Raw genomic sequence first — 20,216 nt, forward strand, 5'->3', positions numbered from 1 at the left:
ACTTTGTATCATTCTAGTTTTTTAATCAAAATATCATGCAGTACCAAGTCAAATGCTTAACAGAAATCTAACTATATTATGTCAATACTATTAAATGTATCTACCAAACTTGTAATTCATCAAAAAAGATATCGAGATAGTTTGACAGAATTTATTTTCCATAAACCCATGTCAATTTGCATTAATTACATTACCCTCCTTTCGTTCTTTATTAATGGAGTCCTAATTAATACCACATAATCGTGCCTACAATATATTAATAAACTCACAGACATGAATGTGTGACTGGATAATGCAGGGCTCATGCCTTTTGTCTTACCTAACAATTATTTAGCCCCTATCCAGCACTTTCATCTTCGAAGCGTTTTGCAAATAGAATCAGATTCTGGCCTTTGGGCTTCCACAGGTGGAAATGAACGACGAATTCACAATATTGAAGCTAATCAATGCCAAAGAAACCCTTGGGGGAAAATGGAGCTGCAAATCCTTGCCAAATTTTCAGAAGCTCCATCATCAATAATTCAGCTTTTATAAATTCCTAATTTAGACTCCATGGAGCCCCAACCTTTTCTCTGCATAGTTTCTTTCTCTCTTCCCTACTGGAGACTGTTTACTAGACGGCTGAGCGGAAATCCAAGAATAACCTTTCTATTTATGGGGTTTCATGCATATTTATGTGCAAAGAACTAATCTGCCTCTTGCAATCACAGTCCGACGCACCGAATCCCCCACTAAAGGCTCTGATGAGGGACATCCATAAAATGGGGAGCAAAAGGACAAACTAGACCATAACTTTCCACCGAAGAGGGACAGAAATAAATAAAGGCACAGGAGCGGCCAAAATTGTTGACAATTTTTTTTTCCAGGATGAAGTTGATTGTTTAGCGACCAGAGCCAGAGAGGAGCCACAGCTGTGGTCCTCCAGGTTTATTAAATGGGAAGAACCTTGGAGAGATGCTGTTTTTCATAGCCCTGGCACACACGTCTCTTGGCTTCAGCTAAAGTTCCCAGTGAAAGCCCCTGCAAAGCCATTCTCTCCATCCCTCCCACCCCACTCTACCACTTAACAGACCACGCACGGTGCACATTGCTCTACTTTTGCAGCGCACGTCATACTAGGGAGAGGAGCCAGAGTTGCAGGCCTGGGGACTGAATCCCTCTTTATCCACAGAAAGTATGACCTGGGCAGCAGCAGCAGGCAAATGTCTTCCACCCTGGCCTCCAGACGTGCCCTAGCGCTGACCTGAAAGTCCCTCTTTAGGGACCAAAAGGCTAGTCAGTCACCACTGCTCATTCAGTCCTGGGGCTTCTCTGTAATAAAGCTTCAAGAAGAGGCAGCATAGCTAGCATTGATCTTATGAGACCTGGGTTCTAGTCCTGACTCTGGCACTAGCCTGCTAGGTGACTTTGGAGAAATCCCTTCCCCTCTTTAGGACTTAGTTTCCCGATCTGTAAAATAGGGATAATACAGTACAGTGGCCTCCTCTGTAAAGTGCCTTCAGAGCGATGGATGATAAGAGTTGGTTGGTATTATAAAAGGTGCCAATAGGAGAATTAAAGTGCTTTGGCTGGCAAACAGACTCAGTATGATAGCCTGCTTGATAATACAGAGGAGTGTACTTTAGCGGCCACACCAGGGCAACTGGGTATTCCAACTTTGTCACCGACTCACTCTTTGACCTTGGATAAACCACTTAAGCTCTCAGGCTCATCTCTCCAAGGTATTTAGGTGTCTGACTCCCATTGATTTGAAATCTAAATACCCAGGAGGTGCTGGGCCCCTGGGCCTTAGCTGTACAATGAGTCTCATGACACTTTCCTACGCTAGAGAGGGTGTTGTGAGGCTCTTTTTCTTCACGCTTGCAACATACTTTGAGCTCCGAGGATGAAAGCCAGCCAAGAAGGGCAAAGCATTTACAGTGCTGAGTTGCTGGGGTTCCCCCCTGCCCCCATCTGTCTTTTTGAGTTTTTGGAAGGTAAAATGGCTAAAGTCTTACAAACAACCATGCTCCTTTGCTGCACCATGTGCCCGCTAACTCAAGGCAGATATTCAAAAATATCACATTGGTTTTTCATGAAAGCCCTGAGGATGCTCCCAAATTATCAAGAGAGAAAATTGAAATCTGCCGTTTAGTGGTGTCTCTGACACGTCGCTAATTAACAGAGGGAGGCAAAGAGGGAGGAAAGGGAAAGCTGCCTGAACAGATCATCTCAATGCTAAATGAGAGAACAGGAAATTTGTCTCCTACCTTATTCCGGGTCTGGGTTTGTCCAATCAGAATGAGAGCATTGGAGGAAATGATGGACAGGCAGAAGTTGATGAGAATGACAGAGCGTTCTGAGCGGATGTATCTGCAAAGAGAAAAGAGGAGGGGGGGGGACTACTGTATTTTAATTGGTATTACAGTAGCACCTAAAGGGTGCAACCAGATCAGGGCCCCATTGTGCCAGGCACTGTATATATACCTAGTAAGAGATAGTCCCTGCCCTAAAGATTTTATAATCTCCATAGACAAAGGAGGGGGGAGGGCAAAGAGGTACAGGGACTTGCCCAAAAGGTCACACAGCAGGTCAGTGGCAGAGTCAGGAATAGACCTTAGGCCTCAGCCCAATGCTCTAGCCACTAGACAATGCTATCTTCCTAGATGAGACAGGAATATAAATGTTAGAAGTGTATGAGCTGACAAATTAGTGGCATATTCAGTCTCTGCCAGTGGCAAAAGCTGGATGCTTTAGGAGAAAGCACAGGACCCCAGTTGTACAATACTATACTACATGAGGATGAAGTTTCTTCCTGAGCCCAGGTAGTGATCACTGGCGCCCTGAAGGACAACGATTGAAAGCCCCTGTAATTTTTTTTCCTAGCTACTGTCAGTACAGCTGCTATTCTTATCCATATAAATGTCTAAACCTTTTCTGAAACTTGCTAAGCGCTAAAAGTTCTCTTCAGTTCAAATGATGTGAAAGGGGCCTTGAAAAGCAGCTTTAAACAACAACGCAGACGTGCTAAGATTTCCAAATCAGTCACAGAGCCACAGGCATGCAGGCTATACAAGGAGATTACAAATAAATGCATTTTCGCAACAAACTGCTTGAAAATCAACTTCTCCCCTTTGCTTAACTTGACAAGGCGTCCCTGAAACAGAAAATAATCATTGATTGGTTTCTAAAGGTGCTGCTGATACCCTTTCCACAGGAATCGGGGGGCACGAATGCCCTCAAAAAACAGGCCAGTCATGTAGGTGTCTGAGTAAGGATTTTGGCGCTGGACTCTAGGAATCCACAGTAGCAACTCTGGACTTTAGCTCCCCCCAGCCTCAAGGCGTTACTCCTTTCTGATTATCAATGCACTGCACAGCTATGCCTTGCTCCTGAATTGCGTGCATGCAATCTAATTAAACTCGCTCATTATTTGGGGGAGATTTCTCAGTACATTTTTAATTACTTAATAAAAAGAAAAGAAAAGAAAACAATAGGCACAAAAAAGAAAGTGACTGCATTACTCAGCAACCGACTTAGGGCCCAGTCCCACACTCACACGCATGAGTCACTTTACTCATCCAAGTACTCCCACTGACATTGGTGGGCGTTTGCCTGAGTAGAAACAGGACCTTAGGCCCATGCAAATTAGAGAGTGAGATCTATTAGCATCCCCTGGAGGTTACGGAAGGATTTCTCTCTAAAGTGTGTATTCCAGCATGTTGCCTAGTAATTTAATATCAGTGACTAATTTGGGGCAACAGTAAATATGTTGGGCTTTGTGTACGGAGTTCTGGATTCCTTGCTGGCCCTGCCAAAGCAGCATTCGCTGCTCAGTGCTCCAGGTGCCCGGGCTGTGTTGAGTGGGACCATGTGCTGTTGGTACACAGCCTGCATCCTTCAACTCCACTTTACTTCCCTTTCCGTTTTGCGTTCAGGCAAATATAAAGGCTCAGCGGGAACTCCAGCTGTGCCACTGTGACACTGAGAGTCGCTGGGTTTCTGTTGAAAGCAGCAATCAGCCCAAACTTCTCTGAGACTCAGGTCTCGAGTTCTCACTGAAACTAGGCCCTCAGCCAGCTCGTCCCAAAACTCATCCTCCCCCCGTAAAGCCTCTCTTGGAAATTCCAGCCTGCAGTCAACTTGCTCGGAAATTCAGTTTCCCTTGAAAACCGAGCCCAATCTTTCCCCAATATCCACCTCAAATTCACCTCAGCTCAGTCCCCAGGCTCTCTCTGACTCCCCGTTCCAATCTAGGCCCAATGTTGACACACACTGGTGCTGGGTTCACTGACAGGTGAATCCGGCCTATGTCTCAATGCAAATATTCTGGAAGTCTCTAGTCCCCCTCTTTCAGCACAGATATGCTCCATGCCAAGAAATCACCACCACAAATTCCAGCTCTGAACCACCAACCCTCTGCTGCTTGCACACAGGAAGCAGGAGGCAGTACCTTGCCACAGAGGGTGGTGGAACAAGGAGCCTATATGGGGTGGGGTGGGGGGGGTCCTGGCAAGGGGCGGCAAGCGAGTCTGGCCTGGCTTTGCCTAGAAGCTCCAATCTGGTCCCTCCACTTAGCAGCCACGGTCCTTACTGCTCCCAACACATTGCCCCCTGGAAGCTACTTTTAACCCAGGACACTGGCCAGTCCAGAAGGCATGAGCTGCGGTCTGCCAGGTTAAACATTGTTTGAACAGTCACAAAACCTTCACAGGTTTCAGAGGGGTAGCCGTGTTAGTCTGTATCCGCAAAAAGAACGAGGAGTACTTGTGGCACCTTAGAGACTAACAAATTTATTTGGCCATAAGCTTTCGTGGGCTAAAACCCACTTCGTCGGATGCATGCAGTGGAAAATACAGTAGGAGGATATGTATACACAGAGAACATGAAAAAATGGGTGTTGCCATACCAACTATAATGAGACTAATCAATTAAGGTGGGCTATTATCAGCAGGAGAAAAAAAACTTTTGCAGTGATAATCAGGATGGCCCATTTCCAACAGCTGACAAGAAGGTGTGTGTAATAGTAGGGGAAAAAATTAGCTTTCAATATTATCTCAGCCCTTGCAAAGGCTAAGAGGGAACTGTAGAGCTGGGGGAGACCAGGTAAATTACATGACAGTAGGGATATAGGCATGGGAGAAGGAAGGCGAATAGACTGGGGGATTAGAGGGGAGAATTGGGAACCTCTACTCCACCTGGAAACAGTAGACATCAAGGACCACTGAGGATGCTGCCAATTGTCTTGGCTCCACCATTTCCTACCAGTGTCAAGCACCAATCCTGGAAGAACGCCCAAGTCTCCCTATGTCTGACAAAAATTAGCCATAAGACATAGGGGGCAAACGGGTCAAGCTCTCCACTGGCCAGAAGCCCAGTGGAAGCAGCTCGGTGGCAGCAAAAACAGATGGTAAAACTAAGCACGCACATGCAGACGCAATCTAACACCTGTGCAGTGTGAGATTGGGTGACGCAGATGCTGCAGCAGCAAGCCATGTAATCTGGAAAAGCCTTCCTTTTCCACTTCCCCAAATCCCTGCTGCCCAGCATCCTTTTCCTCTCCTGTCTCCCTGGGACAGGGCAATGTGTTTTCCGAGGGCAGTGGGGGAAGCTATGGCCATCTGGTGGGTTATCTCTGAAATTCCCAGGGGAGGGTGAGAGAGAAAGCACAGAGGGGAAAACTCAGAGCTTTAAGTCACGGTAAAGAGCACACACAGAGCAAATGATAATGCAAACCATGGAGTGGGGACAAATACATGCTCTGGATGGGAAGTTATCTGGATGTTCACAGCCAAGGGAAAGAGGGGTGGGGGTGGGGGTGGGGGGAAGGGGGAACCTCCCTTATTTCTGTGGCATATGCTTAGGAATAAGCATACTCTTTTCTTGGTTTTCCAGCTAGGGAGGCAATGTACAATGATCAGAGCAGGAAGACAGGTCTCCTGGGCTCCATTCCCATTGGTGTGATACTGCGTGAGTTGCTTAATATTGGCAAAGTGCTTTAAATTCCTTGGATCAAAAATTACATGCTGTATGACTGTAATCGACGTCAACTCTCTTTTTTTCCTTGGGCTCAAGACAGGAAATTGTGATCCTGATTCTTGAGTCCCCACAGTCCAGGGCTTTTGGGGATTCAGTCTGTTTGAACAGAAGTCTTCCATTACTATTATTATCATCCTCATAATCATCTTGTCAACTTCACAGCCTGACATTACCCCAGAGAATGACCCTGATTCCCCAAGGCCCCGCAATACCTGCAATCATCTACACTAATGCAAACTGGCTGTAAATGCTCCTGTTCCCATTACACCTATTCTGCACCAATTGTAAGTGACGGCACAAGGTACAGGGCAATGGACAATGAGGCCCAGTTGCCTATGGTAAAGGCAGATTTGTCCTGCATTCCCCAAGGCAGTCAACCAAGTCTTGGCTGACGGTTAGTCATGGGATGAGCAGCTCATCTAGAATGAAGTACTGCCCATTGAGCTCTGCATTAGCAGTGACCATCTCTACCTTACTCCAGTACCCAGGTTACCACAGCTTCATCCTTACAGAAACAAAGCCCCAGTGCCTTCGTCATTGCCCTCGTCCTAGAATAACCCATGAGGCAGTGGTCGTCCCCTCTGGCCCGCACTCCACTTGACTCTCTGTGGACTCTGAAAATACTGAGATGAGGAGACTTTAGGGGCCTGCCCTCTTCTACCTATCCTACGTACACACCACATCCAAAGGGTGCTGCGGCATAGCACCCTCACCACTGCCTGAGGGCCACTGCGCATTCCTCTGCTCGACGTTAAACGCTACTGCATTCACCCACTAACGCGCAGGAGATCACACGTCATGATACTCCAGGGTGTTTCTGATGAGGCAAAGGCCCGTCAGAATTGAGGCAGTTGGGAACCATAGCTCCAGCTTCTCCAAGCTGCAGGGAGAGCCACACAACCATGCTTGCTTGCTTGCTTGCTTGCTTGCTTCCTTCCTTCCTTCCATCATAGCCACACTTTCTATCTATCTCCTATGACCCCCCACCGCAGTATCTGAGCACCTCTAGTGAAGGGAAGACAACTGGATTTAAAGCAGGGTAAGCGTGCAACAGGAGGCAGCAGCACCTTGGCAGTTCACAGACAGCCACAAAAATTAGACTCAGCTGCGAGGAGCAAGAGGTGAGACAAACTCATGCTGATATCTTGCAGAAAGACATGGACGTAGCTTTTACGCAGCCATCAGCGGCAAACCACAGAGGCCTGGGCTTTTCTGCATGTTGACTGGCTGACGAGAGAAGCAGTGGGAGAGCTAATCAATTCAGAGCATTGATCGTGGTGGTATGGAAAGGTCACTCCAGCTCAGTGGGTTGCTGCACGACATTGAGGTCAGGGATGGAAAATACACTAGAACATTCATGAATGCTCCTGAGTGTCAAGAAGCAGAGGAAAAGAAGTCACAACAATCAGTGCTTTGCAAGAGGATTAGATCACCTGGCCCATCCCCAGCCAGGGCAGAATGTTCCCTACAGTCTATTCTCCTTGACTTTGCCCATTAGTGGGGCATTTTTTGAGAGAATTCTGCACAGATATAAGGCTCAGGATGGATTGTTCTGGGCAGAGAAGTCCTCTCTTTACCCACAGAACATGTAGAGCACACGGACCACAAGCAGGCTGCATCTCCAAGCCTGACCAGGAGGAACCACTGCTGGGGACGGGGAAGTACTTCAGTTTCCATGGCCCATTAAGTCACTGGCTGCTCTATCAAGGCTGTGAACAAAGGGAGTGATGCACCCTTTGTGGAGGGTTGAGTGAGGGTTGCCACCATCTGTCCACCAGGAACTGGACTCAGTCCACCAACAGGTCACCAAACGGCCCATCAGACAGTAACAATGTTCAGTTTGGAACCACGTTCTGCCAGTATGACTGTATCTGAACTGGTCACTTGAGCCAAAAAGCTCCCACCCACTCTCATTGATAGCCTGGCACGTATCAGTATGGGGAAACAGCTTCTGAGGATTTGACTGAGAACCCGAGGAGTGCTGCATGTTCTCTCGGGTATCTGGCCCATTCTCCAAAAGTCCTGAACTCCCCCTTCCCTCTTGCTCCCATTCCTGTCCCCTCTCTCTGCCTTCCCATACAGAAGCAAACTCTAGTTGGGCAAAACTCTGGGAATGTTTCCAAATTATCAGCCTCGGTGATTCTATTCATGAGAACAGGTTGGTTTTCAAGCTGAGCCTACACACACATGCTCCAGCTGCCTTTGTCCAAAAGTCTGCATGGGAAATTCTCAGCTAAATCTCCACAAAGCAGCTGAATTCCAGTAAGTGCTCTCCACAGAACACCATGTGGGTAGAACATTGTTGTAACAAGGAGCTACTTTCCCACGCATTGGCAAAAGGCCAGGTTTGCGGAGTTCCTGGACTTGGATAGTAATGACATCGGAATAATGCCGCTGGACTCACTTCTGAGCACTCCCCGTTATCTGTACGAGATAACGTGGCTAAAAGGGCTGACCTGATCCTGGGATTTGTAATAAACAGAGGAATGTTGAGCAGGAGATATTACCTCTGCATATAACACGGGGGAGATGGCTACTGCAAGTGTGTCCTGTTCTGGTGTCCGTATGTTAAAACGGATGTTGAAACAATGGGGCAGGTTCAGAGGTGAGACAGGACAATGATTCAAGATCTGGAAACCTGCCTTACGGTGAGAGACTAAAGAACCTCACAATTCATTTAGCTTATCAGACTTTAAGAGGCAATCTGATCCCAGTTTGTAAGTATAGGGAGAAACTTTCTGATCATAGTGGGCTTCTTAACCTAGACAAACTTGAATCGCAGGCTCACTTGGAAACTCCTGCCTGTAGTTGGCTTGCCTGGAAATTCAGCCTCTGGTTAAGTATAAAACTGAGGCCCAATCTTGCTACAAACTAGCCCCAACATTCACCTCAAACTCACCTCGACTCACTCCCCAGGCATAGGCATACCAAGACCCAGCGGGTGGAATCGGAAGCTAAAAAATTCAGGCTGGAAATAAGGTGTACATTATTAACAGTGAGAGTAGCTGACAATTGGGACAGTTTACCAAGCAATGTGGTGCATTCTCTGTAATTTGGAGTCTTTATAGCAAGGTTGGACTTTCTAAAACATACACTCTAGCTCAAGCACAACTTGTTGGGCTCAATGCAGGAATCCCTGGGTGAGATTCAATGGCTTGTGCTATGCAGGAGGTCAGACTAAGTCCCTTCTGGCCTTAAAATCTACAGAGTTACATGCATCTTATGACCTGGGCTTTGGGTGGGGTCTTAACTCTGGAGACTTTATGCCAGTGCAGGCCTTGGATGAATCAAACTTTGTATGTTAAGGAGTCACAGCCACCACAAAAATGCAGCTACTTCTGGGGTGATACATAGCAGCTGTTTAACAGCAAACAGTAACCCTATTCAACACAAAGTGAAGAAGAATCCCATATTTGAAACTGAAGGGGGAATTTAGGCAGACAGACTGTAGCTAGCTAAATTGCGATTAGGCCAGGATGCTCGGTTTTAATACCCTTAAGTTTATGAAAATTGCTGTGGGATCATTAGGACCTACATTTTCAAAAGTGACTAGTGATTTTGGGTGCTTCAATTTTGCCCATCTCCAACTTGAGACACCTTAAAGGGTCCTGATTTTTAGAAAGTGCTGAGCAACTACCCTTCGAAAATCAGGCCTCTTAAAGTGTCTCAAGGTGGACACCCAAGAACCGAGGTACCCAAAACAGCAAGTTACTTTTGAAAATGTTAATGTCTATGACTCAAGTGTTCAGGGCACTAGCTTCATTGCCTCTCCAGCCAGCACCATACTGGGTTATGTGCCAGAGAAGAGAATGCCACCTACTAAGCCACCAAAACCACTTCCTTCAGCACCTGCTCATCAGAAAATGGTTCTGCCTCAGATACCCAAACATCCACAACAGGAGGGCAGAACCTCCAGAATCCACCCAGACCGAATGACAGCTGCTGTGCCCAGTGAGAAAAGTGGAGAAAGAAATCTGTACCTCCAGACTGAGACGTAAATGATAATCAAGAGCAAAAGCGTCAGCGAAGATACTCCACAGCCTACGATTAATGTGACAGAAGGGACCAGCACTTTTTCCATGTTCTGAAAAAGAGAAAACAAGAGACAAAAAGGACGCTCAGCAAATGCTACCAGCTCGGTTTCATAACAAGATCTTTCCCCCACAATTGCCTGAGCACGTGTCAATTGACCTGGCAATCACATCAAACTGAAACAAAGAAATAGGATGTGAGAAACAGACACATTTTTGGTTGACCCAGCCTCTCATCGGGCCTGATTCTATTCTCACATATACTGGTGTAAACCAGGAGTCACTTCCAGTGAAGTCAATGGAGACAAACAGTCTGAGAGAGGAGAATTGGGCCCTTCATCTTTAACAGGAGGCTCCCGAGAGGGTTAATGAGGCCATAACAGCAGGAGGTCCGCACGCTCGCAGGTTTACAAATCAGCTCTTCTCGGAGCTGCTATCATTGCAGCTCGGAGGATGAGAAGAGGGTGAAAATCTTCCACCAATTAGAAAGCACCATCTGGCAGGCAAGGAGACAAAACAAGCAAAGAGGAAAATAAATAAATAAACTCGGTGATAACATCCAGCTGGAATGGCCATTGTTTCACCACCCTTCCTCAGCTGCACCCGGCGTCTCTTCCTATGCACAGCAAGCCGGTAAACTTGGAGGGAATTCAGCCAAATTACAGGATCCCTCCCGCCCCTGCTCCCTCACCTCCCTCCTGGCCCCTCACCCCCAAAGAAAGGTGTTAACTAGCTACCCATTCACAGCCAACACGCAAATCCTAAGCTGGCATCTGAGACCACAGCAGGGGAAGATGATCATATTATGGTGACTCCCTCCTCCTGAGTTCCTCCATTTGCCCCAAACTTCCTTTCATGCTTATGCTTTGGTTCCTGTATTGTTTTGATTCCTGGATGTTCAGCCTGGGGGATGTCACGGTCTCATCCTTGAAGAAAAGAATTTGCTCTTCTAATTTTTCAGTTCAGCTGTAACTCTTCTCCTGCCACACAGTGGGGAGGGAGGGGGGAAGGAAGGGGGACGAAATTAGTTTCACTCATGGGAGAAAAGGGAGGAGTCTAGTAATTAGTAATTCATACAGGACAGGGATAAGAATGGTATGAACTGATCTCCTGTGTGACCAAGTCCATTTGGTGGACCTACCACTTGGCTAGTCAAAACTGGGCTGTGGCATCAAAGGATTGTCTTAAACTCCGTGAGGCCAAACTCATTGCAGGTGTAACAGCACTGAATGCAAGGGAGGTAGACCAGGGATGAATTTGGCTTGTTATTCATGCAGAGGGAGGTGTGGCGGTCTATTAAACATTAAGGTTGTCCGTGTTTTTGCTTGAGACCTTTATTGGGTCAAATAGCAAGTGGCCTCACTGGTTCCCAGACACTGCCCATGAGCGGGGACTTTGGGGGTAAACACACGGCAAGGCAGTTTTTAAAAGGTTTGGTGGTGGAGGGCGAACCTGTGTGGGTAGTTCATCCTATGCATTAGGCCTCACCAGCCTTTAGCATAGCTGGAGAAGACATGACTGGGGATGGGAGAGAGGAATATCTCTCCCTTGATGTTTGAACCCACCGCTCCTGTCAGCCATGTGCTCTTGAAGTGTCAAGTGCTCCACAGTGGCTTCTCCTAATCTGGTTCTCCAGATCATGGATGGCAAAACTTCCCCTTCTCCAGACTACACTGTGTATTTCTCTGTTGCATGTTCTTTATCCACCATGCTCCATGCTATCCATGTCAATGCTCCCTGCTTGTAATGAATACAGAACAGCTAGCAGAAATCCACAATGCTGATGACAGAGGAGAATGATCCCTTGTGATTGAACTGATTGAGGCAGCTTGTGGGGGTGTGAGGCCACGGACAAGGGCGGTATTAGGTTTTCTGGTATCCGTGTTTATTGCTACAGCTGCTGAAACGAGGTGGTTTCTGACATAAACATCCCCCAGCACTGGGCTCTGCGTGGATCTGGGACAGGAACAGGCAGCCCTCGCAGACAAGTAGTCCGCATGCGGTTAACTCCGCAATACACTCTGCTAACTAGAGACAAGCAAACCAGATTGGACCAAATGAGAACTGAGCTGAACCTTTACCCAGAGGTGAACTGCACCTGCTCTGAACCTTCCTTGCAGTTTGAAAAAGCTGGGTGATGGTTTTTTGCTTGTTTCATTTGGTTGCTGTGGGCCAAGAGCACATTTTGGCTCTCATTAGAGGCATTAATGAAGAGCAAGACCCTTCTTAAAGTGTTTATAAACTGAACCCCACCAGGACATACTAGAGACCCCAGGGGAAATCTTGCAGGATTTCCAGCCCAAAGAGTTTGGGATAAACTTTTAGAGAAGCGTCCAAACCTTTGGATGCTCAACCTACATGAGGTTCTGGATCTGGGGTCTGATTCAAAGGCCACTGCAGTCAATGGGAGCCTTTCCATTAACTTCAACAGGCTTCGGATATGGCCCTTTGAGAAATTCACCAATCACTATACACTGCAGTTTGTTTTAACAGCTGTTTCTTTCATAATTTAGATCTCTCCAGCACCTAGCCCCTAGCTCTAGACACCTCTCACTCATCAAAAACACATAATGATACTCTCACAAGTATCAAAATCAGCAATGCTATATCTCCGTGTCCAGGGCCGGCTCTGGCTTTTTTGCCGCCCCAGGCAAAAAAGCCTCCTGTCGCCCCCGGCCCCCCGGCGGGGAGCGCAGCAGGGGAGGGCGCCGAGCCCGGCCGCAGCCCCGCTCTCCCCGGCCGGCCGGAGCGCCGGGGGGAGGGCGGCAAGCCCGGCCGGAGCGCTGCCCCCCTCCAGGTGCCGCCCCAAGCACCTGCTTGGTCGGCTGGTGCCTGGAGCCGGCCCTATCCGTGTCCCAACTAAACAAGTACCCAATTACCACTAATCACATTGCAGTGAAAAGAAACCTCCTAAAAAACCTAAACATCAAACCCGTCCTATGGTTCCAACCAACGTGACGTCTACATCAACCACCAGCTAGACCTCCCTTCTTCCTGAAATGCCTGTAAGAAAAGACGAGCTTTGCCACATGCTCTAAGGTTAACAAATCAATCTCTCGCTGACCACCATGTGGGGTAGTGAATTCCAGAGTCTAAGGGCCTCATGAAGAATGCCCTGCTTCCAGCTCCTTATTATTATTAATCGTTTATTACTACCACAGCGCCCAGGAGCCCCAACCAGGGACCAAGGCCTCATTGTGCTAGGCACTGTACAAACACAGAACAAGAACAGCAACAACAAAGATGATCTCTGACAATCTAAGGCTACATCTACACTCATAGCAACGTGCAGAGTACGGGCACCATACATGTAGCTACGCGCCAAAGTGAAAGGCAGTCTGCATCCTCGCTTGTCACTGCAGTGTGTATCTCCATGCACAGAGAAAGGCTCTGGCACTGGGGATGCAGCAGGAAAAGACTGGCAGGGGGGAGACAGCAGGGAAAGAAGCTGGCCCAGTGTCCTTCCCCATTGACGGAGCCTTCCTCTGCAGTGGGGAAAGGCTCCAGTAGCGGCCAGACAGTGGGATGCAACTGCTAAAACTAGCAGTGTAGAAGTGGCACTGCTTGGGTATCTAGCAAGCCATGTATGGTATAAACCCTGGGCGCTTAGGCGTGGAAATAACTCTATTCTACTTTATTCGCCTAAGCCATGCCGAGTGTCTACACCGCTATTGATACCTGTGCTAGCTGGGCATGCAGTGTCTGCACTCTACACACAGCTGTAAGTGTAGATGTGCCCTGAGTATAAGGCAAGAGACCGCAGAAAGATAGAGATGGGGCAGTACAACCAATGAGATAATATGGGTCAGCACGATAGGCAGTGGTCTCAGCACACCAGCAGCCTGACTGTGCCTCACGGCAAAGGAAAGTTTTGAGGAGGACAATGAGGTGGCTTTGCAGATGTCTACAGGGAGCTCCTCCCAAGCGTGAGGGGCAGCCTGGGAGACCGCACGAAGGTGCTTGTTTGAAAACATAAGTGGGAGATGTCCTGGAAAGTGAAACCAATTCCAGATCTTTTCAGTGTAGTCCAGGAATCTCCTAACTCACAACCATCACTCACAACTGTGGCAGAATGGTATCTGCTCCAGGGCTTCGCCGTTTCTATTTAGAAATGACTTCAGTGATGGGGCTCCCACTGCTCCTCCTTGGGAGATCCAGCTGCAGTCTGACAGATCTCACCATCGGGAAATATTTATTGGCCTTCAACCTTGCTTTTGCTCAGTTTCATCCCATTATTTCTGCTGCCGTTAGGGACTGATCCCAAGCCCACTGAAATGAGGATGAATCTTCCCATTAACTTCAACGGGGATTTAGCTCAAACCATTGCACTCCCTGGGGCCATCCTAGATAATTCCGCTCCCTCCCTGGGTGTTTACACCCTTCAGCGCCGAAGCTTTGTATACCACTCCCTACAAAAAGAAATCTGGGAAGGGCCCTTCTTTTGATAACAATGTGAAGCCTTCTTTCCAGAGAGGAAGGGTGGTCCAGTGGTTAGGCCATTGCCTTGTGTCTCGCGAAAGCAGCGTTCAATTCACTGGTCTGCCACAGACTTTCTGTGTGTCCTTGGGCAAGTAACTTGGTCTCTCTGTGCCTCACTTCCTCATCTGTAAAACAGGGACAATAGCCCTGCCCTGGAACGCTGTGAGGATAAGCACATGAAAGAGTGTGAGGAGGTAACAAGCACCATATTATTGCCTTAGATAAATGTCCTCCTGGACTGCTTTCTTACTGCCCCTGCAACATTCTCTGTCACAGCGGCCCCCGCTGGCTGCTACACAAACAGAGTAATGATGGCCAGAGATTCGCAGCAAGTCCCACATGATATTTAACCAGTCTCATTTAAGGGAATCTTCATGTGGCCAGGAGAAAAGACAAGTCTAGGAAGTTGTACTAAAAACAACCCTCCCCCTCGCCCCCCCCAGAATGTGCCTCAGAGCTGGCAGTGAACTAATGCAATGTTTGTGTTTTACATTAAGTGAGGGAGAGTGTTTGCTTATGATCCTGGATTCCTCGGTGAGAGAACCAGACTGAAGGTAATTCACACATGTTCAAGCCTTTGTAAACCGGGACATTCCCTCAAGGTGAACTCAGACTTGACTTACTGGCCCTTGTGGGGAAGTGACAGCTTGGCAGGTTGGCCTGCATCCTTGCATGGCTTAGAGGGAATTAGGTCTAAGAGCTGAATCTGCGTCCTGATTTCCATCAGCCAGTCCCAGTTTTGACATGTCTCTTCCATGTCCGTAAAACTTGGGCTTGCAGTACGACAAAGTTGTACAGTTCAGGTGAGGACAGGAGCCTCAAACCAAAGAAACCCCTTCCTAGGGGTACGTCTACACTGAAGCTGAATGTGTGATTTCTAGCTCGGGGAGATGTACAGGTGTACACGCACTAGCTTTGATCTAACTACCGTGCCACAAATAGGCACATACGCAGGTGGCGAGCCTGAGCCGCCACACCTGCCGTCACAGCTACACTGATATTTTTAAAGCATTATTTCAATCAAAACCAGCACACGTTCATCTACCCGAGCTGGAAATTACACCTCCCAGCTGTATCCCTAATGTCCTCCCTTGCCAAAACAAAACTCTGCCAAAACTTCATTCCAACACTACCAAATCTCTGCGTATAAACGACAAAACCTTACCCCCGAAGTTGACAAATCCCCCATCCACATGACAAAACTCTTCCAATTTCACGTCCTAAAACCTTCGGCCACCCATCCACATTTTCATACTGCGTCTCTCCCTGTGGAATGAGTTCCATAAACCGAAGGGTCTGTCATAGCACTAGATGAATGATTTCATTTCTTCCATCCAAAGGATCCCAAAGCACTTTACAGCTATTGTACCCAACCACAGCACCAAAGAAAAGCAGCCACCACCAGGGTGGAAGGGAATAGGATGAGGAGAAATTTTGGCCAAGGACACTGTGGTGAACATCTACTACTACAAAAAATGCCAGGGCTTGGCTTGTTTCCACACCCTGCCAACAGGACCCTTCCCCTCATTTAAAAAAACAAAACAAAACACTTTTTATTCAGGCAAAGTTAAAATAGAAGGTTAACTTACTACATCGTACATTGCTTATTACTTATTCAGGATCACGTTAATAATCAAAGAACCTGGCTAAAAATTTTGGCTTAATGACAGCGGGAGCCCTCCTTCTCTGAGTATGCTAAAAAGGGTGAGCAAATTTCTAAACACCTATCCTCTTTCTGGTGTTTCTCTTATGTACGTACTTGGAGTCAAAGTTTTTCCATTAGTAGGACAGTCCTTATTTTCCTATAACACAATTCAATAGGAGAAGTCACACTTTTCCAATAACGTGCAATACAAAATCTTGCTGATAACAATAAAAAAGAAAGTGAAGAAGTGGTTTTTTTACCCACAAAAGCTTATGCCCAAATAAATCTGTTAGTCTTTAAGGAGCCACCGGACTCCTCGTTGTTTTTTTGTGGATACAGACTAACACGGCTACCCCTCTGATAATAAAAAAAAAGAAAGTAATTTGTCATTCTGTTTAAAAAATAGATATTTTACTGAAGCATTATATAATCAGGCAAAGGCTCTTTAGGATGCCAGTATTTTGTAGTAAGATGAAACCCTTTAATAATTTACTCCCCAAACTGTCTACTTCCTGGACGCACCACACATGCAAGTATGTTCCCCTTTCCCTGCAACCACTCCAATGAAGTGCCTCCTACTAGCAAAAATATGATGGTTTTTAACTGGAGTCAAATGCCATCTAGACAATAATTAATAAAAAATTATTTATTAGCTATACAAATTGAAGATGTAGATCTCCCACATAAAGACCCACTCATCCAGATGAATGTCTTCATCCAAATCTCTCTTCTATCTTTTCATCTGGGTTGTTTTCTTATCAACATCTTTTTCAATAAAAATTGTATGCATCTTAGAAATTAAACCTTTTTATTCCAGCTTGCTCCTGGGTCAACTCCTCAAACATGGTTAAAGGTCTAGATAGAGCCATCTTGATTCCGGATTTCACAATAAAATGTTTGATACTTAAATACTGAAATTACAGGATCTTTGCATTATTTACATTATTACATAGTTTTTGGTATGATTTCAAATCAGGACCCAGGAACAGCTGTCGAAGTTGAGTAATCTCAGTTCTTATCCACAAGGAATAGACACGTTGATATTTCCTAGGGATACATTCCTGATTATTAATGAAGGTCGCTAAGGGAGAGGGTCTCGGTGACAGGAATGTAAAAAAAATGACTAAAGCTGTGAAGGTGGTCTGGATGAATGGGTGATTCCTTTTTATTTTTTATGACCTAAATTTCTTTCTAACCCACCTATTACTATAAATAGCTATACTTGGGCTCCAGTCTTGTTTGAGGTTTACCCAGTGTTTGCATGGTCTTTTGTTAACCCATTTGATCAGTGACCTGGAAAAAAACCATAAATCATCACTCATAAAGTTTGCAGATGACACAAAAATTGAGGGAGTGGTAAAAATGAAAAGGACAGATCACTGATTCAGAGTGATTTCGATTGCTTGGTAAACTGATGCAAGGAAATAATATGTGTTTTAATACAGCTAACTGTAAATGTATACATCTAGGGACAAAGAAGGTAGGCTATAAATGGGGGACTCAATTCTAGGAAGCAGTGACTCTGAAAGAGACTTGGGGGTCATGACAGATAAAACATGAACTTCCAGTGTGACACTGTGACCAAAAGGGCTAATGTGATCCCGGTATGCATAAACAGGGGGCTTTTGAGTAGGAGTAAAGAGGTTATTTTAATAGGCAGCAGGTTTAAAACAAACAAAAGGAAGTCTTTCTTCACACAATGTTCAGTCAACCTGTGGAACTCTTTGCCAGAGGATGTCGTGAAGGCCAAGACTATAACAGGGTTCAAAAAAGCACTAGGTAAGTTCATGGAGGATAGGTCCATAAATAGCTATTAGCCAGGATGGGCAAGGATGCAAAACCATACTCTGAATTATCCCTAGTTTGTAGAAGCTGGGAATGGATGACATAGGATGGATCACTTGATGATTACCTGTTTTGTTCATTCTCTCTGAAGCACCAGGCATTGGCCACTGTCAGAAGACAGGATACTGGGCTAGATGGACCATTGGTCTGACCCAGTATGGCCGTTCTTATGTTCTCTGTATTTGGCACTGGTACAAACACTGCTGGAATACTATGTCCAGTTCTGGTGCCCACAACTCAAGAAAGATGTTGATAAATTGGAGAGGGTTCAGAGAAGAGCCATGAGAATGATTAAAGGAGTAGAAAACCCACCTTATTTATCTTAACAAAGAGAAAGTTAAGAGGTGACTCAATTACCGTCCATAAATACCTATATGGGGAGCAGATATTTGATAATGAGCTCTTCACTCTAGCAGAGAAAGGTCTAGCACAATCCAATGGCTGGAAGTTGAAGCTAGACAATTTCAGACTGGAAATAAGGTGTAAAATTTTAACTGTGAGAATAATTAACCATTGCAACAACTTACCAAGGGTGGTGGTAGATTCTCCATCACTGACAAATTGTAAGTCAAGATTGGCTGTTTTTCTAAAAGACCTGCTCTAGGAATTGTTCTGGGGGAGTTCTATGGCCTGTGATATGCAGCAAGTCAGACCAGATGATCACAATGGTCCCTTCTGGCCTTGGGATCTATGAATCTATCACATCTTTTACTTGTGATGTGTAATAATAATAAGCCAAATTAGGGAAAGCTATTCCACTTCAAAACAAATTACGATAAATCTGAAATTTTAGAAATTGATATTCCCCAAAGGGTCAAAATATATAACATTTAAATGAGTAACAGAATATTTCAAATATTAAGGAATACATATTATGGAGAAATATAAAAAATCTTTTAAAGGCAAATTTACCTTCCACTGTGGAATAAAATCATAAAAGAGGAAGGGAACAAATATGAAGGTAGGGTATCCTTGGTCAGGACCTCATCTGCGAGGACTGAGCTGAAAGACCCCAACTGAGGAAACAGCATACAACTCATTCTCTCTCCCTAGGGAGGAGCAAAGGTTTACCCAACCCTGAAGAGATTTAACCCGGTGCTGTTTGCAGAATGTTTGCAGAATTTGGGAAGATGGTTCGGAATGAAGGGCCTGATCCTGGAAGTCCCACTGACTTCAATGGTAATATTAGGGCCCAGATCCTGAAAGGAATCTATGCACCTAACTTCCAGCGAAATCTATAAGTACTTTCGAGGATCTGTGCCCAAGTGAGGTCCCTAGGAACGGGAAGTCTCACAGGGTCAATCCCAGTCAGCTCAGGATTCTGTATTGTTTCTTTGTTTACGAGGTTGATTTTTTTTCCCCTTTCCCTTTTTCTCTTTAGCAAGAGAGGCAGCCTTTGTTTTATTCCCTCTGACTAATTAAAGCCCCTGACAGACAGCGACCAGCTGCTGTAGGATCTCAGCCTCGCCAGGAAAATTTCCTCGGAGGAGGGGGAAAAAAGGGTTGGATTATTAAAAAAATAAAGAAGTAACGACAAGAAGGTGCTCCATCATAATAAATCAAAGAGACAGGTTAGCCCGCACCGGTGGAGATGCTCATCTGGAGACTTATAAGGCAAGCACTACAACTGGGAAGTAAAGGAGCCACTTTCAGATGTGCAGTCCAGGGACACTGGGTCTCCATCACTTTGAGAGCCGCCAGGGTCTGGAGGAGATCCTCTAAAACTGCAGACATTCTGTTCCATCCCCACCCACCCTGCTGGGTGCCATGTGGAAGCCCCATTTGGCGCCCTGAAATCCATAAGGGACAATGCCCCAGTGATCATAGGAGAGGGGACACTCTTGCTGTAGCAAAAGGGAACAATAGGTCAATCTCAACTCCAATTCCCGCAATTCTGTCACAGAGCAAGGACGAGGAATGGAAGGATTTGCAATCAGCGACATCAACTAGGGTGGAATAATGAATGCTCCTGCCTGAGGCTGTTTGCTCTCCCTGCTACCTAATCTGTCTGCCTGGCAGGGGAGACGGATGCTCTTCCTTTTCTCTTAGACATCTTTTTTCCTTCTTTGCTTTCTGCCTCTCCTGATTACCATCCCGTTTTCTCTTTTCCTTCTTCCTCTCCCTAGCCACTTCTCTCCAGTTTCTTTCTTTCCTCCCCAATTTGGCCCCTTTTGCCCTCTGTTTCACAGCCCTCTTTC

General features: G+C 46.1%; 1 protein-coding gene across 1 annotated transcript in view; it reads right to left on the minus strand.

Annotated features, from left to right (window-relative positions):
- The window catches only part of ADGRB1 (adhesion G protein-coupled receptor B1), a 278,120-nt gene that overhangs the window by 68,180 nt on the left and 189,724 nt on the right, over positions 1-20,216 (minus strand). The window contains exons 18-20 of the mRNA XM_065398580.1: positions 9,999-10,102; positions 8,918-8,986; positions 2,250-2,352 (exon numbers count right to left, since the gene is read on the minus strand). Of these exons, the coding sequence (XP_065254652.1) occupies positions 2,250-2,352; positions 8,918-8,986; positions 9,999-10,102 (276 nt within the window). The remainder of the gene's footprint in view (positions 1-2,249; positions 2,353-8,917; positions 8,987-9,998; positions 10,103-20,216) is intronic.

This window comes from Emys orbicularis, chromosome 2 (genome assembly GCF_028017835.1).
Source record: "Emys orbicularis isolate rEmyOrb1 chromosome 2, rEmyOrb1.hap1, whole genome shotgun sequence".
NCBI classification, from domain to species: domain Eukaryota; kingdom Metazoa; phylum Chordata; order Testudines; family Emydidae; genus Emys; species Emys orbicularis.